At 44.9% G+C, this 17,603-nt stretch overlaps 1 protein-coding gene across 2 annotated transcripts in view; it reads left to right on the forward strand.

Annotated features, from left to right (window-relative positions):
- The window catches only part of cog6 (component of oligomeric golgi complex 6), a 165,869-nt gene that overhangs the window by 119,993 nt on the left and 28,273 nt on the right, over positions 1–17,603 (forward strand). For both annotated transcript variants that reach the window (XM_070892386.1, XM_070892385.1), the window contains exons 7-8: positions 899–969; positions 7,127–7,220. In XM_070892386.1, the coding sequence (XP_070748487.1) occupies positions 899–969; positions 7,127–7,220 (165 nt within the window). The remainder of the gene's footprint in view (positions 1–898; positions 970–7,126; positions 7,221–17,603) is intronic.

Raw genomic sequence — 17,603 nt, forward strand, 5'->3', positions numbered from 1 at the left:
TGGAATCTTGGGTTGAGGCCAGGAGAGCAGCACACTTGTTGAAAAAGTTGCTAGTACCTGGGATATCATCACTGCTGTTATAAAAAAATATATAATCTGATGAGCCTGCTGCCCATGTCTGGCCTCACCAGTTAGGCCGATGTCTCATTTCTCATTTCACTAGTTAACAATCAGCAAAATAGGGCCTTGAGAGCAACTTCACAGCCACTCTTCTGCTCACTCACTGAGCAGGGGTTGCTGAAACGAGAGCAGAAATCTTGGCCAATTTTTAATTCCCTAACACGGGATGTTAAACCCATTTAGAGCATTTATGCTACTGCCATAGCTGAAATAAGCTTGCTCCTCACACACTGGAGATTAAACCAGGGAATCTTCTATTCCATATAGCCCAGCTACTTATTGGATAAATTCACTCCTCCATGACACTGAAAATTTAATAAAATTAACCCAATTTTTAACAAAATTATCAAACAATTACTGCAGTTGAATTTTCAGTAACTTTGTTCAAAGTAAAGATCATTAAAGCCTTTCACTTTTGAATAATGAATTGTGAAAGACAATTGACATTTTCAATGATTTTGGGAATTTCCCAAGATTTAAATTCCATCAGCATAGAGCCTATCTGTACTTAGAGACTGGGTCCATTACAAAATTGCTGTTTTTTGAGGTTTACGTGCAGATTCCTGGAAGGTTGTTTTGTAAACGCAGCTTGCTGCTTAATCAGACAGAATACACCTTGCTTGCCAAACCTGATCATTTTACAAAGCTATGAAGGTATAGCACCTTGTCATGCAGCAGTGTGTCTGTATTGTAGTGGCTGGTCTGCATTAATCACATAAATAAGTATACAGCAACAGTAAGTGCAGCAGAATAATAAATTACATTCTGTGTTTTAAAGCTTGGAAATTATGGAACAGATGGCACTCCTTCAAGAGACATCATATGAAAAACTTTACAGATGGGCACAAGGTATGTAACCAGTCTAACGAGTTTCTGATGTAACGAACTGCAGATGTTGTGTATGAAGTAAACAGAATCAAGTGTACAGAAGTCAGATATTGAGGATTGTCACTAATGTTTTGGCAAAAAAAATTGAAAACTGACGCACACAAGTGCTTCATGATACCAAATATGTTTGAATTATTTCTGAAGTGAGGGGCAGTTTGTTGTGCTTATTTTATTGTTATACTGTAGTTACATTGGGGCCAAGTTCCCACCAACCCTTAGAACGGAGCAACTTCGTGAGGTCTGCCGACGTTTTGGAACAAAAAGCACGCCTAATCCTTACCATGGTATTCTCCACGCTCATCAGGCCTCCTTCGGACTCGGCGGAGCACAGCAGAACCAGCAGGGGCGCTGAAAACAGTGCCGGGATCTCTGCACATGCACGCTAGAGTGTGCGTGCATGTGCAGTCGCTCCTCGCCCCCAGATTCTGTGTGTGTGTGCTGCAGGCTGCGTGGGAGGAGCTTGAAGCACGCTTCCCCTAGCCCTGGCCGAATGGGCTCCCCGCCACAGCCTGCGAGGGAACAGACGGCATTGTCAGTCAGCGGAGACAGGAGATCCCGGGAACAGAAAGGGAGAAGGAGCTGGCAAAAGTGACCATCAAGAAGGAAGATGACTGAGGCCATCGAGTGTTCTTTGGGACTGTCTCGGAGATGTTCGGGGGGGGCGGGGAGGGTGCGGGGGTAGCAGGAAAGCAAAGAGATTGGGGGTAAGACATGAGTAGGATGGGACCTGGGCAGGATCGTCTGTTTAACGTTGCCAACCCCACTCCCCCCCCTCTCCTCTCGACCCCCCCCCCTCCTCTCGAACCCCCCCCCTTTCCTCTCGACCCCCCCTCTCCTTTCGTCTCCTCCCAAACCCCCCCCTCTCCTCTCGACCCCCCCTCTGCCCTCGAACCCCCCCTCTCCTCTCGAGACCCCCCATCTCCTTTCGAACCCCCCCCTCTCCTCTCGAACCCCTCCCTCTCCTCTCGAACCCCCCCTCTCCTCTCGACCCCCCCGTCTCCCGACCCCACCTCGTCTCTCGAACCCCCCACCCTCCTCTCTCTCGACCCCCCACCTTCCTCTCTCTCGACCCCCCACCCTCCTCTCTCTCGACCCCCCACCCTCCTCTCTCTCTCTCGACCCCCCCACCCTCCTCTCTCTCTCGATCCCCCCACCCTCCTCTCTCTCTCGATCCCCCCACCCTCCTTTCTCTCTCGACCCCCCCACCCTCCTCTCTCTCTCTCGACCCCCCCACCCTCCTGTCTCTCTCGACCCCCCCACCCTCCTGTCTCTCTCGACCCCCCCACCCTCCTGTCTCTCTCGACCCCCCCCACCCTCCTGTCTCTCTCGACCCCCCCCACCCTCCTGTCTCTCTCGACCCCCCCCCACCCTCCTGTCTCTCTCGACCCCCCCCCACCCTCCTGTCTCTCTCGACCCCCCCCCACCCTCCTGTCTCTCTCAGCCCCCACCCACCCTCCTGTCTCTCTCGGCCCCCCCCCACCCTCCTCTCTCTCTCGACCCCCCCCACCCTCCTCTCTCTCTCGATCTCCCCTCGAACCCCCCCGAACCCCCCCCTCTCCTCTCGAACCCCCCTCTCCTCTCGAATCCCCCCCATCTCCTCTCGACCCCCCCTCTCCTCTCGGAGACCCCCCATCTCCTCTCGAACCCCCGCTCTCCTCTCGACCCCCCCCCTCTCCTCTCACCCCCCCTGTCTCTCGACCCCCCCCGTCTCCCGACCCCACCTCGTCTCTCGACCCCCCACCCTCCTCTCTCTCGACCCCCCACCCTCCTCTCTCTCGACCCCCCACCCTCCTCTCTCTCGACCCCCCACCCTCCTCTCTCTCAACCCCCCACCCTCCTCTCTCTCGACTCCCCACCCTCCTCTCTCTCGACCCCCCACCCTCCTCTCTCTCTCTCGATCCCCCCACCCTCCTCTTTCTCTCGACCCCCCCACCCTCCTGTCTCTCTCGACCCCCCCACCCTCCTGTCTCTCTCGACCCCCCCCACCCTCCTGTCTCTCTCGACCCCCCCCACCCTCCTGTCTCTCTCGACCCCCCCCCACCCTCCTCTCTCTCTCGACCCCCCCACCCTCCTCTCTCTCTCGACACCCCCCACCCTCCTCTCTCTCTCGACCCCCCCCACCCTCCTGCTGCCTTCCCTTCACATAAAGGTAGGACTTCTATGTTTTATTTGTTATTGATTGATTGATTGCTTATTACTTTGGTCTTGGTGTTTTAGGTGCAGAATTCCTTCTATTTTATTATTAATTATTTGCTTATTACTTTTTGTGCTTTGTTTAGTGCTTTGTAACTCTTGGTGCTTTCCTTGTATTTTTTATTATTTTTGTGCTTTGTTTAGTGCTTAGTGCTTTAAATGTACTTATGCTTCTTTAATGTTGTTGTGAAAGTGTTTAGTGCTTTGGAAAATCCTCTAACTTCCCTCCCACCCCCCCCCCCCCCCCCACCCCCACCCTGCATCTCTGGCTACCTGCGCCTGATTTCTAAAGTGTCTGAAGGGTTTTTCTGAGCGGACAAAAGTGGACACATACGCTGCCCTAAGTTAGTTTGGAGTAACTATTGGCTGTCTAAACTTGCTTAAATGGCCAAAACAGGCGTAAGTGGCTGAAAAAAAACTGAACTACAACGAATGAACTAACTCACTGAAACTGGAGCAACTAAATGTGGAGAGTTGCGATTTTTAAGATAGTCCAAAAAAAACTAGTTGCTCCAAAATAATAGGAGCAACTCCTGTGGAAACTTGGCCTCAATGTTACCACTGTCAAATTATTTTAGCTGCTTATACTTTGCACTGAGTTCTTGTGAATTCTGGGCTCAGCGGTCAAATTCCCTTGAGTGGAGCTGCGTCATTTATCTTGGTGACTCTCAGTGGCTGTAACCTGTGGACACATACTCACTGTGACGTGAGTTTTCCTGAGTCGGAGGCTAGATATGCACATTACATTTTTAGTAAAGAGAACTTTATAGAGCCCCAATAGTGGTTCCAGCACTAGAATTACTTTGTCAAGGCCAATTCACCAAACAGAAATTCTGCAATGTATATTGTTAGTTGGTGTTTGAATTTTGATGGGCATGAGGTATGCTCTGACGTGATTTAATTTTTCCCCTCCATTCGTGAAAATGGCGACTCCTGCTTGGAGTATGGTTTCATGGGTGACACCAGCACTCCAAATACTACTACTTGGCAGTCCCTCATGACGAGAATGACGCTCTTCACACCAAAAAAAGATGGGCTCACAGGTGTTACAATTAGTTGCACCTTAAAGGGTGGAAGATGCCTGTGCGTGGATTTTTTGAATGTGTGGTGACCGTTGCACACCAGCCACCACATGGGCTTGACAGAGCTAAGTCTTGGTCCAGTGGCAAGGATTGACCAAGACAACTCCAGACCAAGCTTTGTCGCGCCTCCCCTGGGCCTCGACCCCACTGCTGTTAAATGCTGGGCCACGGCCCTGTGTTGTTATATGCTGTGCCACTCCTGGGCCACGGCCCCGACACTGTTTAATGCTGCACCGCTCCTGAGCCACGGCCCCTCTGATGTTATATATATGCTAACACCCCCCCCCCCCCCCCCCAAAAGCTGGGCATCTAACACAGCCCCGTCATAGATACGGAGTTCCCATTGCTATTAATTGAGAATACTGTACCTGGTTGGTTGAGCAGCCACACGTGACTGCACCTTCTGCGTGGGTACCTCGAGGACGGGAGCGCGCTTCACTGCGCGGGAAGAAAAGACTTCCCCACCGGAATCGCAGGCTCCTCCTGGACTACCAGGTAATTTCGTAGAAATGTTTCGGGTCGGAGGCAGTTGCCCGCGGGAGCCTCTGACCGGCATTTCAGGGCCATTTCTGTTGGCAATAACATTTGTGGGCTTGTGAAAAGAATCACTATATAAATGAATCTCTTTGACATCACCAATTAGATAATGGATGTACAAATGATGCATCCAGTGCTGAGAAAATTAAGCAATAACAGTGTCGAAGGTAGACTATTATCCACTCGCCTCTACTCCTAAAGATGTACACTTTTCTCCATTTAGACATTCAAGTTCTTGGTTTGGTAATTACATGTAATCAGTGTTGAAGAAAGGAAGTGGCTGGAAATGTTGTTAGAAGAACAGGAATTCTCAAGATTAGCCCCACTCATCGGGCCCAAGTTTCCACAGGATAAAAAACGGGCGCCCCTCCGAGCTGGGCGCCCGTTTTTCGCGCCTAAAACGGCGCCAGAAAAAAAACGCACTATTCTCGAGCGCTTTGCAGCTCCTTGTCTGTTTGGCGCGGCGCCCAGGGGGGCGGAGCCTACACTCGCACCGATTTTGTAAGTGGGAGGGGGGGCGGGTACTATTTAAATTAGTTTTTTTCCTGCCAGCAACGCTGCGCGTGCGCGTTGGAGCGTTCGCGCACGCGCAGTGTGAAGGAAACATTGGCACTCGGCCATTTTTGTAGTTCTTTGTAGCTGTTTAATTTTTGAACATTTTTTAATAAAAGCACATTGCCATCAGCACGGAGGCTACCCTTCTCACTGTCTCCTTCCCCTCCCCACCCTCCACGGCAACAAACGGCGGTTTCCTCCCCCTCCCTCCCCTCCGCGGCGACAACAAACCGCTGTCTCCTTCCCCTCCCTCCCCTCCATGGCAACAAACCGCTGTCTCCTCCCCCTCCCTCCCCTCCACGGCGGCAACAAACCGCTGTCTCCTCCCCCTCCCTCCCCTCCACGGCGGCAACAAACCGCTGTCTCCTTCCCCTCCCTCCCCTCCGCAGCAACAAACGGCGGTTTCCTTCCCCATCCCCTGCGGGAACGAACGATGGCTGAAGCACTTTCACACAGGTAGGAAGATGGTTTATTTAATCTTTTTGCTTATAAATGTTTATTCAGGTTGGATTTATTTGTATAATATTTATAGGTATAAATAAGGATTTATTGTAGAATTTAATGACTTCCCTTTCCCCCCCCCCACCTCGTTCTGGACGCCTAATTTGTAACCTGCGCCTGATTTTTTAATGTGTAGAACAGGTTTTTTTCAGTTCTACAAAAATCTTCACTTGCTCCATTCTACTTTAGTTTGGAGTACGTTTTCACTGTGGAAACGTTCAAATCAGGCGTCAGTGGCCGGACACGCCCCCTTTTTGAAGAAAAAATTCTGTTCCAAAGTAGAACTGTTCTACCTCACTAGAACTGCAGAAAAAAAAATGTGGAGAAGTGCGATTTCTAAGATAGTCCGTTCTCCACCAGTTGCTCCTAAAAATCAGGCGCAAATCATGTGGAAACTTGGGCCCATCATTAGTAATTTCGGTGTTGTACAAAGCACTCTGACTACCCATAATACGTTAGTTTGCTGTGAATACAACTTATATTTCCTGGAATCAGTACAGTACAAAGAAATGCAGATCAGTGAACTGATGAAAATCATCTGCATCCAAAATTCTACTTCAGCATCAGAGCGATGTGGCCAGCCTGCCTGCTCTACAGTATTGTGATCAGATACCATTAGAAGAGATGAAGCCAGAGTTTCAAGTTAATTCTAGGAAAAAATTAGCTGGAGAAGCTGTATCTTTACATTATGTATTTTGTTCTACAAGGTTGTATAGAACTCCCCAATAGTTTAGTTGCCAAATGTTCTGGCCAGTATGAAACTGAGCGATATAAACCAGGAGGCTCCTAGGTTTGATCGCTGGTCTGTGCTGAGTTAGCTGATCTCAGCTGGGGCAGCTCGAACTTGCAGGGGAGACCAGAACTAGGGGCCATAAATACAAGATAGTCACTAATAAATCCAACAGGGCATTCAGGAGGAACGTCTTTACCCAGAGTGGCTAGAATGTGGAACTCGCTACCACAAGGAGTAATTGAGGCGAATTTGCATAGACGCATTTAGGAGGAAGCTAGATAAACATAAGACGGAGAAAGGAATAGAAGGTTATGTTAATGGGGTTAGATGAAGAAGGTGGGAGAGGAGGCTTGTGCAAAGCATAAACCGGCATGGACCTGTTGGGCCGTATGGCCTGTTTCTGTGCTGTAAATACTATGTATTACTATGTCTATGTAATACTATGCAAACATTTAAATTAAAACACGAGCAATAAAATTATGAAAAGATTTTGATTTTTTTTCTTTATTCTTTACAGCTGAATGCAGAACCTTGACTCAGGAATCTTGCGATATTTCTCCAGCACAAACTCAAGCTATGGAGGCTCTGCAAGACAGGCTCGTGCTCTACAAGTTAGTACAGTACTGCTTTATATAATTAGCTCTGGTCTGAAGTCACTATATTACTCTTAACTAAGGCTTTTGAAATGTAAAACTAAAATATTACCATTGCTTGAATTCCTTTCTTTAAACTCAGTTTCTTTTTCTGGCTCCTTCAATGATAAATGCACTGTCGGACTCGCACCTTGTACTGAGCCATACAGTTTAATAATGTTCCAGGTTTTGATCCGCTGTATAAGCATGAGCCTAGACGTGTGCCTGTTTCTCTTTCACCCTCTATCCTTCTCTGCTGTTCCCCTTCGCTCAAATATTGTTTTCTTGTGCATATACAAAATTTCAGTGTGATCTGTTGTGGAGGACACCTTACGCATTTTCATCAAAATATTTCATTGTGAATCAAGAATGATGTACTGAAGAGATCCAGGTTAATTCTCTAGCCTTGTGCTTTCATGTATAAAGATCATTTTATGTTTAAAGGAAAGGTTATGTTTAAGGAAGATGAAAGTGCCTTTTTTGAGTTTGAAGCCAGAGCATGTGTGTCTGTCAGTGTCCTTTGCAGAGAAATTGCTGACCTTTTCAATGATGAAAGTGTCAATTTATGCAAAATACATTTCACAGTCTTTGAAGGTTCATGTCAGTCTGACTACTGTCTCTCTTTTGGGAGAGATGGAGGAGAGAGCAATTACATTTTGAAGCAAACATGCAGAACAGTCCAATCCTAAGAAAAATACAAATGATGAATGTTAATTCCTTGCATGCATGTATAAGATGTAGTTGGAAAAATATACTTGCCTTTGTTTAAAAAAAGTGATAATCCATAAATTGTAGCAAATCTTTCAAAAAGGAAGTTAAAATTTGTTTTTCATCTTTGCTGAGGGCATGTAGTTGGACTATTTCAACTCTGTTGGCCCACCTTCATCCATGTCACAAAAAGATCAATTGTAATGACTGACATGATGTTGAATTTATTCTAGTTGACTGTGCACTATGCACTGATTATGAATTGGGGTCAGACTTCAGGAGCATACAACCACACTGATTCCAGCTAGCCTTCATAGAAAATGGCAATCCTTGTGGAGTATGAACAATGACCAACCATGGTCCATCGAGCCTGTCCCACAATTTGGAGTAGTGGAGTATCGTTTGTTTGTAAAATATTTTTACAAGTATCCTTATTTGTTCAACCTGCATATATAATTAGCTTTTGTAGTCATTTGGCTGGGGGACGGAATGAATTACTGAAGGACAATCTTTATTTAAGAGATTCACACTATTGAACTGATTTAACTTGACCTCAGTAGGGACATGAAAAGGTACTACAATGTTAGGGAGGGGTTCCTCCTTAAAACCTACCTCTTTAACCAAGCTTTTGGTCATCTGCCGTAATTTCTTCATATGTGGCTCGGTGTCAAATTTATCTGTTTTGTCTTATAACACTGCTCTGAAGCACCTTGGGAAGTTTTACTACATTAAAGGCGCTATATAAATAAAAGTTGTTGTTGTTGAATGATACAACCAGAATCTGGTTCCTGCTATGCAGGACCCGAGGGAGATTATACACATGGACAAGGTTGGTCTCGGCTGTGATGCCCTCCATGGTGGCAACACTCTGTCAAGGGTCTCACATTATGCACTGATAAGATAGTGTAGTGGTTAGGGTACTGGACTAGCAACCCAAAGATTGGGAGGTGAAATCACGCCATAGCAAGTTATGAAATTTAATTCAATAAATATGATAATATGTGGGCTGGCATCAGCAATAAACAATCATGAAAGCTGCCAGATTGTTGTAAGACCTCAACTAGTTCACTAATGGCCTTCAGGGAAGGGACCTTGCCACTTCTACCCAGCCCGACCTAGATGTCACTGAAATCCCACAATACACACGATTGACTTTTTATTTTGAAGTAAAGGCGCTTGGAATCATTTATAAATGGACTTATGCAAAAAAAAAAACATTAATAATATGGAGACTTATGATTTGAAATATAACTGATTCCCATTTTGTCAGAAGGCTTATGTAGAATAAAGTGGGGGAAGATCATCTGAGCCTCAACATCAGATCGAAGTTGAGACCCATCACTTTATTTTGAAAGCTATGTCCAGCTTTTAGATTATTGTATCCCAGTTTAAGTTTTAAATCAGGTGAATTAGGTTATTTTGGGCAGCCAGCTGCAACTCTTTTCTTCCTGGACATTGGTTCTGCAGTCCACGTGTAGACTTCATGGTGGATGGAAGAAACCACACGTGTAAATTATGTGTTCTGGAAGTTGGTCCAGGTTTAGCATTATCAATAGAATTCGTGAAATGTCACATCTTTTATTACTTTTGTACCCAAGAGAGTGAAGTTAAATGTTTTGTAATCAAGTGAAATCTGCAATGTTGACTTTCTGTCACTGTTTAATGTTTACTTTTAATAAACCTCATTTGTAGTTTGTAGCCTAAGCCATATCTGGAGCAAGCATTTGGACATAGGGCAATTTTGTGAGGTGAGGTCCCTGGCATGGAATCTGGATCGGAGCTAGAGCTGTAACATTGTAAAGCCATTGGAGACTCATACTTCCATATACCTCCACACCGGGAGTTGATTCTCACAAAATAAATCTCATTAGACTAGATGTAGTACAAATAATAATAGCGGTGTGACCAATAGGAACATAGAAATCTACAGCGCAGAAGGAGGCCATTTTGGCCCATCGTGTCCGCGCCGACCGACAAAGAGCCGCACGGCCCTCGGTCAGCAGCCTTGAAGGTTACATATAAACCTATGAACAATGGCGGAAAGGTAAAGAGCACCCAGCCCAACCAGTCCGCCCCACACAACTGCAACACCCCTTACACTGAAACATTCTGCACTCCACCCCAACCAGAGCCATGTGATCTCCTGGGAGAGGCAAAAACCAGATTAAAAACCCAGGCCAATTGGGGGGGGAAAAAATCTGAGAAATTCCTCTCTGATCCATCCAGTGATCGAAACTAGTCCAGGAGATCACCCTGGCCGTATTCGATTCCCTGCAGTATTTACCATCGTATCTGGTAACAATACAAGCTGATTAACTGAGTATCACATAAGGCACAAAAAAATGTATTAAAGTGTACTGGCCTAAATCTGATTTTTTTTTTTGTTGCCTAGTGTCTTGATGCCAGTGTGCTGAATAAGCCGAGTGACAAAGCTAGTTAAGTAAAGACCAAAACTCAACCTGGTTGCAATTGATTCTTGTCATTATTAGCCAGTTATTCCTGTAGGAAAATTAATATTCTATGGGCCCGAACTTGGTGGAAGCTAAGTGCTGCCCAAAGGACCGCCGAGATAACCGACGGTACTTTGGGCGGGTGTTTCATAAAAAAGTCCTTGAAAGACTGCCCGGCAGCAAAAAAGGGACCTACGCTGTGAATCTGGGCGGCAGCGGGCGGGAGCTCCCAATCCCGGCAGCAAATGCAGTTCTCGCCAAAGTGCCACCGAGGATTGAGTCGAGCCCAGGGAGGGGGGAGCACATAAAAATAAAAACTTGCACACAAAAAATCCCACCAGAAAACATTCAGGGGACCCAATCAACATAAATCGCTGAAAAAAAAATAAAAGCAGTTCACTAACCTTTTTTTGCAAGTCTTCATACTTACCGTTGGGGTTAGAGCTGCCTCCACGCAGCGATCCTTCCCCCTGCTGCCGCCGACTCCCGCCCGGAGGAATCTGCCAGCTCGGCGGGCGGGAGGACACTTGCGCGCCTTGCGCGCTAGCGGCTGTCAGCAGGCGGTTCCCAGCGGTCCTTCCCTTCTGCCAGCGGGAGACCTAGAGAAAACTGTCACCGAGGGGAGACCGCCCAAAAAACTCAGCGGCAGCGGGCGGTAAGGCCACCAAGTTCGGGCCCTATATGTTTCTAATAAAGAGCATATTTGAGGTAGCTTTTGAAGGAGTTTGCAACAAGACCTGGATTAATATACATAGACGGAAATCATGCGCCTTATGCAGAATAGAGAAGCATTTCGTTGAAACTTTATTCCTGACAGCACTCATTGTAAAATTGCACTTCTAGCTAGGGCTATAAGTACACAAGTCCATTGCAGCCTAAACTAACAGAATATAGATCTCCTTTGTCTAAATGTGGTGACCACCCCTTGTGTGGGCTAGTAGCAGTAATAATATTGCCTATAGCTTCTTAGTTGTGATGCAATATTACCTTAGTGACCTTGGGCTGGAATTTGATCAAAAACCGCCACCGCCGGATTCCCGCCCAAAAAAACGATAGAATTATTCAATCAGGCCAGTGGAAAATTGATCAAAAAATGGAAAAAAATTCCGCCTGGTGGGAAAAATCGGTGTTCCACGTGGATTCTTGGCTGAAAATGCGATCCTGGTCAAATTGAGTGGTATTTAGTCAAAATTTAGTCCGAGGCTGCGAGTTGGGCCTAGGGAGGGGGGGAAAACACACAAAATATTTTTCCAAAAATCGGAAAACATTCACAGAACCCTTTTCCACTGAATCGCTGCAAAAGAATGTAAAAAAACCTTTCACTTAGCTTTTTTTGCAGGGTTTCATACCTACCATCGCTGCTCCGGCTGGTTCCTCCTGGGCATTGTTTTTTTTTCAGCAACTACGGAACACCGTTACCACCAAACTTGGGCAGAAGCGGTTTTTCAGTGTTGCACGCCGGCGGTCCACTCCTCAGCGGTGTTTTGAAGCCGCCGGCGGAACACTTTGATGAAACTCGCATCAGGTAGTTTTCAACCCTAAAATAGGAATACTGGCGGAAATGCTGACCAAATTCCAGCCCAATCTGGTGATCAGCAATGCTATCTCTTTATTTTGACAGGGGGGTTTGATTATTAAAATGAATTTTGAAACTTCACGCATCCCCTCCCCAAATAAACGTGCACAGAACCTCTTTTTGTGAAGTACAATGTTAATTTTGACTTGTGGAATTACTTGCAGATATAATTGTCCCATTAGCCACCTTCATCATAGAAATATATTAGTGTGAGTGTCTTCTTTATATCTGTGCTGTACTTAACATGTGACTGTCTAAAATCATTAGAATCGTACAGCACAGAAGACCATTTGGTCCATCGTGCCTGTGCCGGCTCTTTGAAAGAGCTACCCAATTAATCCCACGCTTCTGCTCTTTCCCCATCGCTCTGCAATTTTGTCCATTTAAAGTATTTATCCAATTCCCTTTTGAAAGTTACTATTGAATCTGCTTCCACCATTCTTTTAGATAGTGCATTTCAGATCATAACTCGCTGTGCAAAAAAAAAAAATCTCCTCATCTCTCCTCCTGGTTCTTTTGCCAATTAACTTAAATCTGTCCCCTGGTTACTGACCCTCCTGCCAGTGGAAACAGTTTCTCCCGACATACTCTTTTTAAAAAAAAAAAAATAAAAAATCCTCATAATTTTGAACGCCTCAACTAAATCTCCCCTTAACCTTCTCTGCTTTAAGGAAAACAATCCCAACTTCTCTCGTCTCTGCACATAACTGAAGTCCCTTGTCCCTTGTACCATTCTAGTAAATCTCCTCTGTACTATCTGCAAGGCCTTGACATCCTTCCTAAAGTCTGGTGCCCCAAATTGGACACAATACTCCAGCTGAGGCTTAAACAGTGATTTATATAGATTTAGCATAACTTCCTTGTTTTTGTACCCTATGCCTCTAAAGCCTATGTTTTTTTTAGCAGCCTTAACATGTCCTGCCACCTTCAAAGATTTGTGTACGTAAACCCCAAGGTCTCTCTGTTCCTGCATCCCCTTTAAAATTGTACGTTTAGTTTATATTGCCGTTCCTCATTCTTCTTTGCAAAATGCATCACTTCACACTTCTCTGCATTAAATGTAATCTGCCATGTGTCTACCCATTTCACCAGTCTATGTCCTCCTGAAGTCTGCTAATATCCACCTCATTATTTATTACATTTCTGAGTTTCCTGTCATTTGTAAACTTTTAAATTATCCCCTGGATACCCAAGTCTGGATCGTTAATATATATCAGAGAGCAGTGGTCCTAATACCATCACCTGGGGGACACCACAGTATACTTCCCTCCTGTCTGAAAAACAACCATTCTCTGCTTTCTGTCCCTTAGCCAATATCGCATCCACACTCCATTGCCCATTGAAGACCATGGGTTTAAATTTGGCTAACAAATTTTGCACCATTTTTACTTTTAACTTGTTCTTGTGCAGTAGTCACCAAAAACTAGGGCTATTGGAAGAAAAGCTGATTTAGTTGATGTGACAAAGCCACTGTAATGAATATAATGTAAATCGTGACATTTTCTGTCAAAAAATGTCACTGTTGGTGAATTTAAATTTACAGCAGTAACTGTAAAGATCTGTTGGAAAAAATAATTTTCTCACCATATTTATACCATTTTGGTGGTTTGCTGATATTAGATTTTGCTTGTGCACTACATAGTAATAATGCACTTCACGTAGCCGAAAACTAGCACAGTCTTTAGGCCTTGTTTTTAATTTGGTGCTGGTGGAGCCATAGAACATAAGAACATAAGAATTAGGAACAGGAGTAGGCCATCTAGCCCCTCGAGCCTGCTCCGCCATTCAACAAGATCATGGCTGATCTGGCCGTGGACTCAGCTCCACTTACCCGCCCGCTCCCCATAACCCTTAATTCCCTTATTGGTTAAAAATCTATCTATCTGTGATTTGAATATATTCAATGAGCTAGCCTCAGCTGCTTCCTTGGGCAGAAAATTCCACAGATTCACAACCCTCTGGGAGAAGAAATTCCTTCTCAACTCGGTTTTAAATTGGCTCTCCCGTATTTTGAGGCTGTGCCCCCTAGTTCTAGTCTCCCCTACCAGTGGAAACAACCTCTCTGCCTCTATCTTGTCTATCCCTTTCATTAATTTAAATGTTTCGATAAGATCACCCCTCATCCTTCTGAACTCCCAACGAGTAAAGACCCAGTCTACTCAATCTATCATCATAAGGTAACCCCCTCATCTCCGGTATCAGTCTAGTGAATCGTCTCTGTACCCCCTCCAAAGCTAGTATATCCTTCCTTAAGTAAGGTGACCAAAACTGCACGCAGTACTCCAGGTGCGGCCTCACCAATACTCTATACAGTTCCAGCAGGACCTCCCTGCTTTTGTACTCCATCCCTCTCGCAATGAAAGCCAACATTCCATTCGCCTTCCTGATTACCTGCTGTACCTGTAAACTAATTTTTTGGGATTCATGCACAAGGACCCCCAGGTCCCTCTGCATCTTAGCATGTTGTAATTTCTCCCCATTCAAATAATATTCCCTTTTACTGTTTTTTTTTCCCAAGTTGGATGACCTCACATTTTTCGACATTGTATTCCATCTGCCAAACTTTAGCCCATTCTCTTAACCTATCTAAATCTCTTTGCAGCCTCTCTGTGTCTTCTACACAACCCGCTTTCCCACTAATCTTTGTGTCATCTGCAAATTGTGTTACACTACACTCTGTCCCCTCTTCCAGGTCATCTATGTATATTGTAAACAATTGTGGTCCCAGCACCGATCCCTGTGGCACACCACTAACCACCGATTTCCAACCCGAAAAGGACCCATTCTCCCGACTCTCTGCTTTCTGTTAGCCAGCCAATTCTCTATCCATGCTAATACATTTCCTCTGACTCCGCGTACCTTTATCTTCTGCAGTAACCTTTTGTGTGGCACCTTATCGAATGCCTTTTGGAAATCTAAATACACCACATCCATCGGTACACCTCTATCCACCATGCTCGTTATATCCTCAAAGAATTCCAGTAAATTAGTTAACCATGATTTCCCGTTCATGAATCCATGTTGCGTCTGCTTGATTGCACTATTCCTATCTAGATGTCCCGCTATTTCTTCCTTAATGATAGCTTCAAGCATTTTCCCCACTACAGATGTTAAACTAACCGGCCTTTGGTTACCTGCCTTTTGTCTGCCCCCTTTTTTAAACAGTGGCGTTACATTAGCTGCTTTCCAATCCGCTGGTGCCTCCCCAGAGTCCAGAGAATTTTGGTAGATTATAACGAATGCATCTGCTATAACTTAAGCCATCTCTTTTAATACCCTGGGATGCATTTCATCAGGACCAGGGGACTTGTCTACCTTGAGTCCCATTAACCTGTCCAGCACTACCCCCCTAGTGATAGTGATTGTCTCAAGGTCCTCCCTTCCCATAATCCCGTGACCAGCAATTTTTGGCATAGTTTTTGTGTCTTCCACTGTGAAGACCGAAGCAAAATAATTGTTTAAGGTCACAGCCATTTCCACATTTCCCATTATTAAATCCCCCTCCTCATCTTCTAAGGGACCAACCTTTACTTTAGTCACTCTTTTCCGTTTTATATATCGGTAAAAGCTTTTACTATCTGTTTTTTATGTTTTGCGCAAGTTTACTTTCGTAATCTATCTTTCCTTTCTTTATTGCTTTCTTAGTCATTCTTTGCTGTCGTTTAAAATGTTCCCAATCTTCTAGTTTCCCACTAACCTTGGCCACCTTATATGCATTGGTTTTTAATTTGATACTCTCCTTTATTTCCTTGGTTATCCAAGGCTGGTTATCCTTTTTCTTACCGCCCTTCTTTTTCACTGGAATATATTTTTGTTGAGCATTATGAAAGAGCTCCTTAAAAGTCCTCCACTGTTCCTCAATTGTGCCACCGTTTAGTCTGTGTTCCCAGTCTACTTTAGCCAACTCTGCCCTCATCCCCTTTTGTTTAAGCATAGTACGCTCGTTTAAGACACTACTTCCTCAGCCTCAATCTGTATTACGAATTCAACTATACTGTGATCACTCATTTCGAGAGGATCTTTTACTAGGAGATCGTTTATTATTCCTGTCTCATTACACAGGACCAGATCTAAGATAGCTTGCTCCCTTGTAGGTTCCGTAACATACTGTTCTAAGAAACAATCCCGTATGCATTCTATTAATTCCTCCTCAAGGCTATTTGATTTGACCAATTGATATGTAGGTTAAAATTGAATTCATGTAAAAAAAAATAACAGCTTATTATTGACTTAAACTGCCAGTATTTAACATGAATGTCGAGCCAAACTGTTAACTATTTAGACTTGACAAAAATATTTGTGCAGATTTTGTCTGATTTTTGTTTTTTGAGTTAGAGAGCAAATAGTTCTCAAATTTCTTTCCTGCTTTCTCAAGTTGCTCATTTGACATATTTCCCCACTTTTAAAAATAAATTGCTATCTTCATCTTTTCTGTACAACTCACCAAACAAGAGGATGTGTAGATATTCTTACCTCGGGAGTCAGTCACTGGGTGGTGGATGTGAGTGGAGGATCTTGCCAGAGTTTGGCCTCTCCCTCTGATGGCTTGGCTGAGAATTAATTTGCTGGGGAGGAGTGGCATGGTGGATTTGTAGATACAAAGATGGGAGGAAAAGCAATGTGTGAGGAGGACACAAAACAATCTGCGAAAGGACATAGACAGGCTAAGTAAGTGGCCAAAAATTTGGCAGATGGAGTATACTGTTGGAAAGTGTGAGGTCATGCACTTTGGCAGAAAAAAATCAAAGAGCAAGTGTTATTTAAATGGAGAAAAATTGCCAAGTGCTGCAGCACAGCAGGACCTGGGGGTACTTGTGCATGAAACACAAAAGGATAGCATGTAGGAACAGCAAGTGATCAGGATGGCCAATGGAATATTATTAAAGATGTAATAGCAGCGCATTTGGAAAGCAGTGATGGGATCGGTCCAAATCAGCATGGATTTATGAAAGGGAAATCATGCTTGACAAATCTAGAGTTTTTTGAGGATGTAACTAGTAGAGTGGATAAGGAAGAACCAGTGGATGCGGTGTATTTGGATTTTCAAAAGGCCTTTGACAAGGTCCCACACGAGAGATTAGTGTGCTAAATTAAGACACATGGTATTGGGGATAATGTAGTAACGTGGATAGAGAAAGGGTTGGCAGACAGGAAGCAAAGAGTGGGAATAAACGGTTTCTTTTCAGAATGGCAGACAGTGACTAGTAGGGTGCCGCAGGGCTCAGTGCTGGGACCCCAGCCATTTAATATACATTAATGATTTACACGAAGGAATTGAATGTAATATTTCCAAGTTTGCAGATGACACTAAGCTGGCTGGCAGGGCGAGTTGCGAGGAGGATGCTAAGAGACTGCAGGGGGATTTTGACAGGTTAGGTGCATGGCAGATGCAGTATAATGTGGATAAATGTGAGGTTATCCACTTTGATGGCAAAAACAGGAAGGCAGATTATTATCTGAATGGTGACCGATTAGTAAAAGGGGAGGTGCAACGAGACCTGGGTGTCATGGTACATCAGTCATTGAAGGTAGGCATGCATGTACAGCAGGCAGTATAGAAAGCAAATGGCATGCTGGTCTTCATAGCGAGGGGATTTGAGGGAGGTCTTGATGCAGTTGTACAGGGCC

The sequence above is a fragment of the Pristiophorus japonicus genome, chromosome 10, assembly GCF_044704955.1.
Source record: "Pristiophorus japonicus isolate sPriJap1 chromosome 10, sPriJap1.hap1, whole genome shotgun sequence".
Lineage (NCBI taxonomy): Eukaryota > Metazoa > Chordata > Chondrichthyes > Pristiophoridae > Pristiophorus > Pristiophorus japonicus.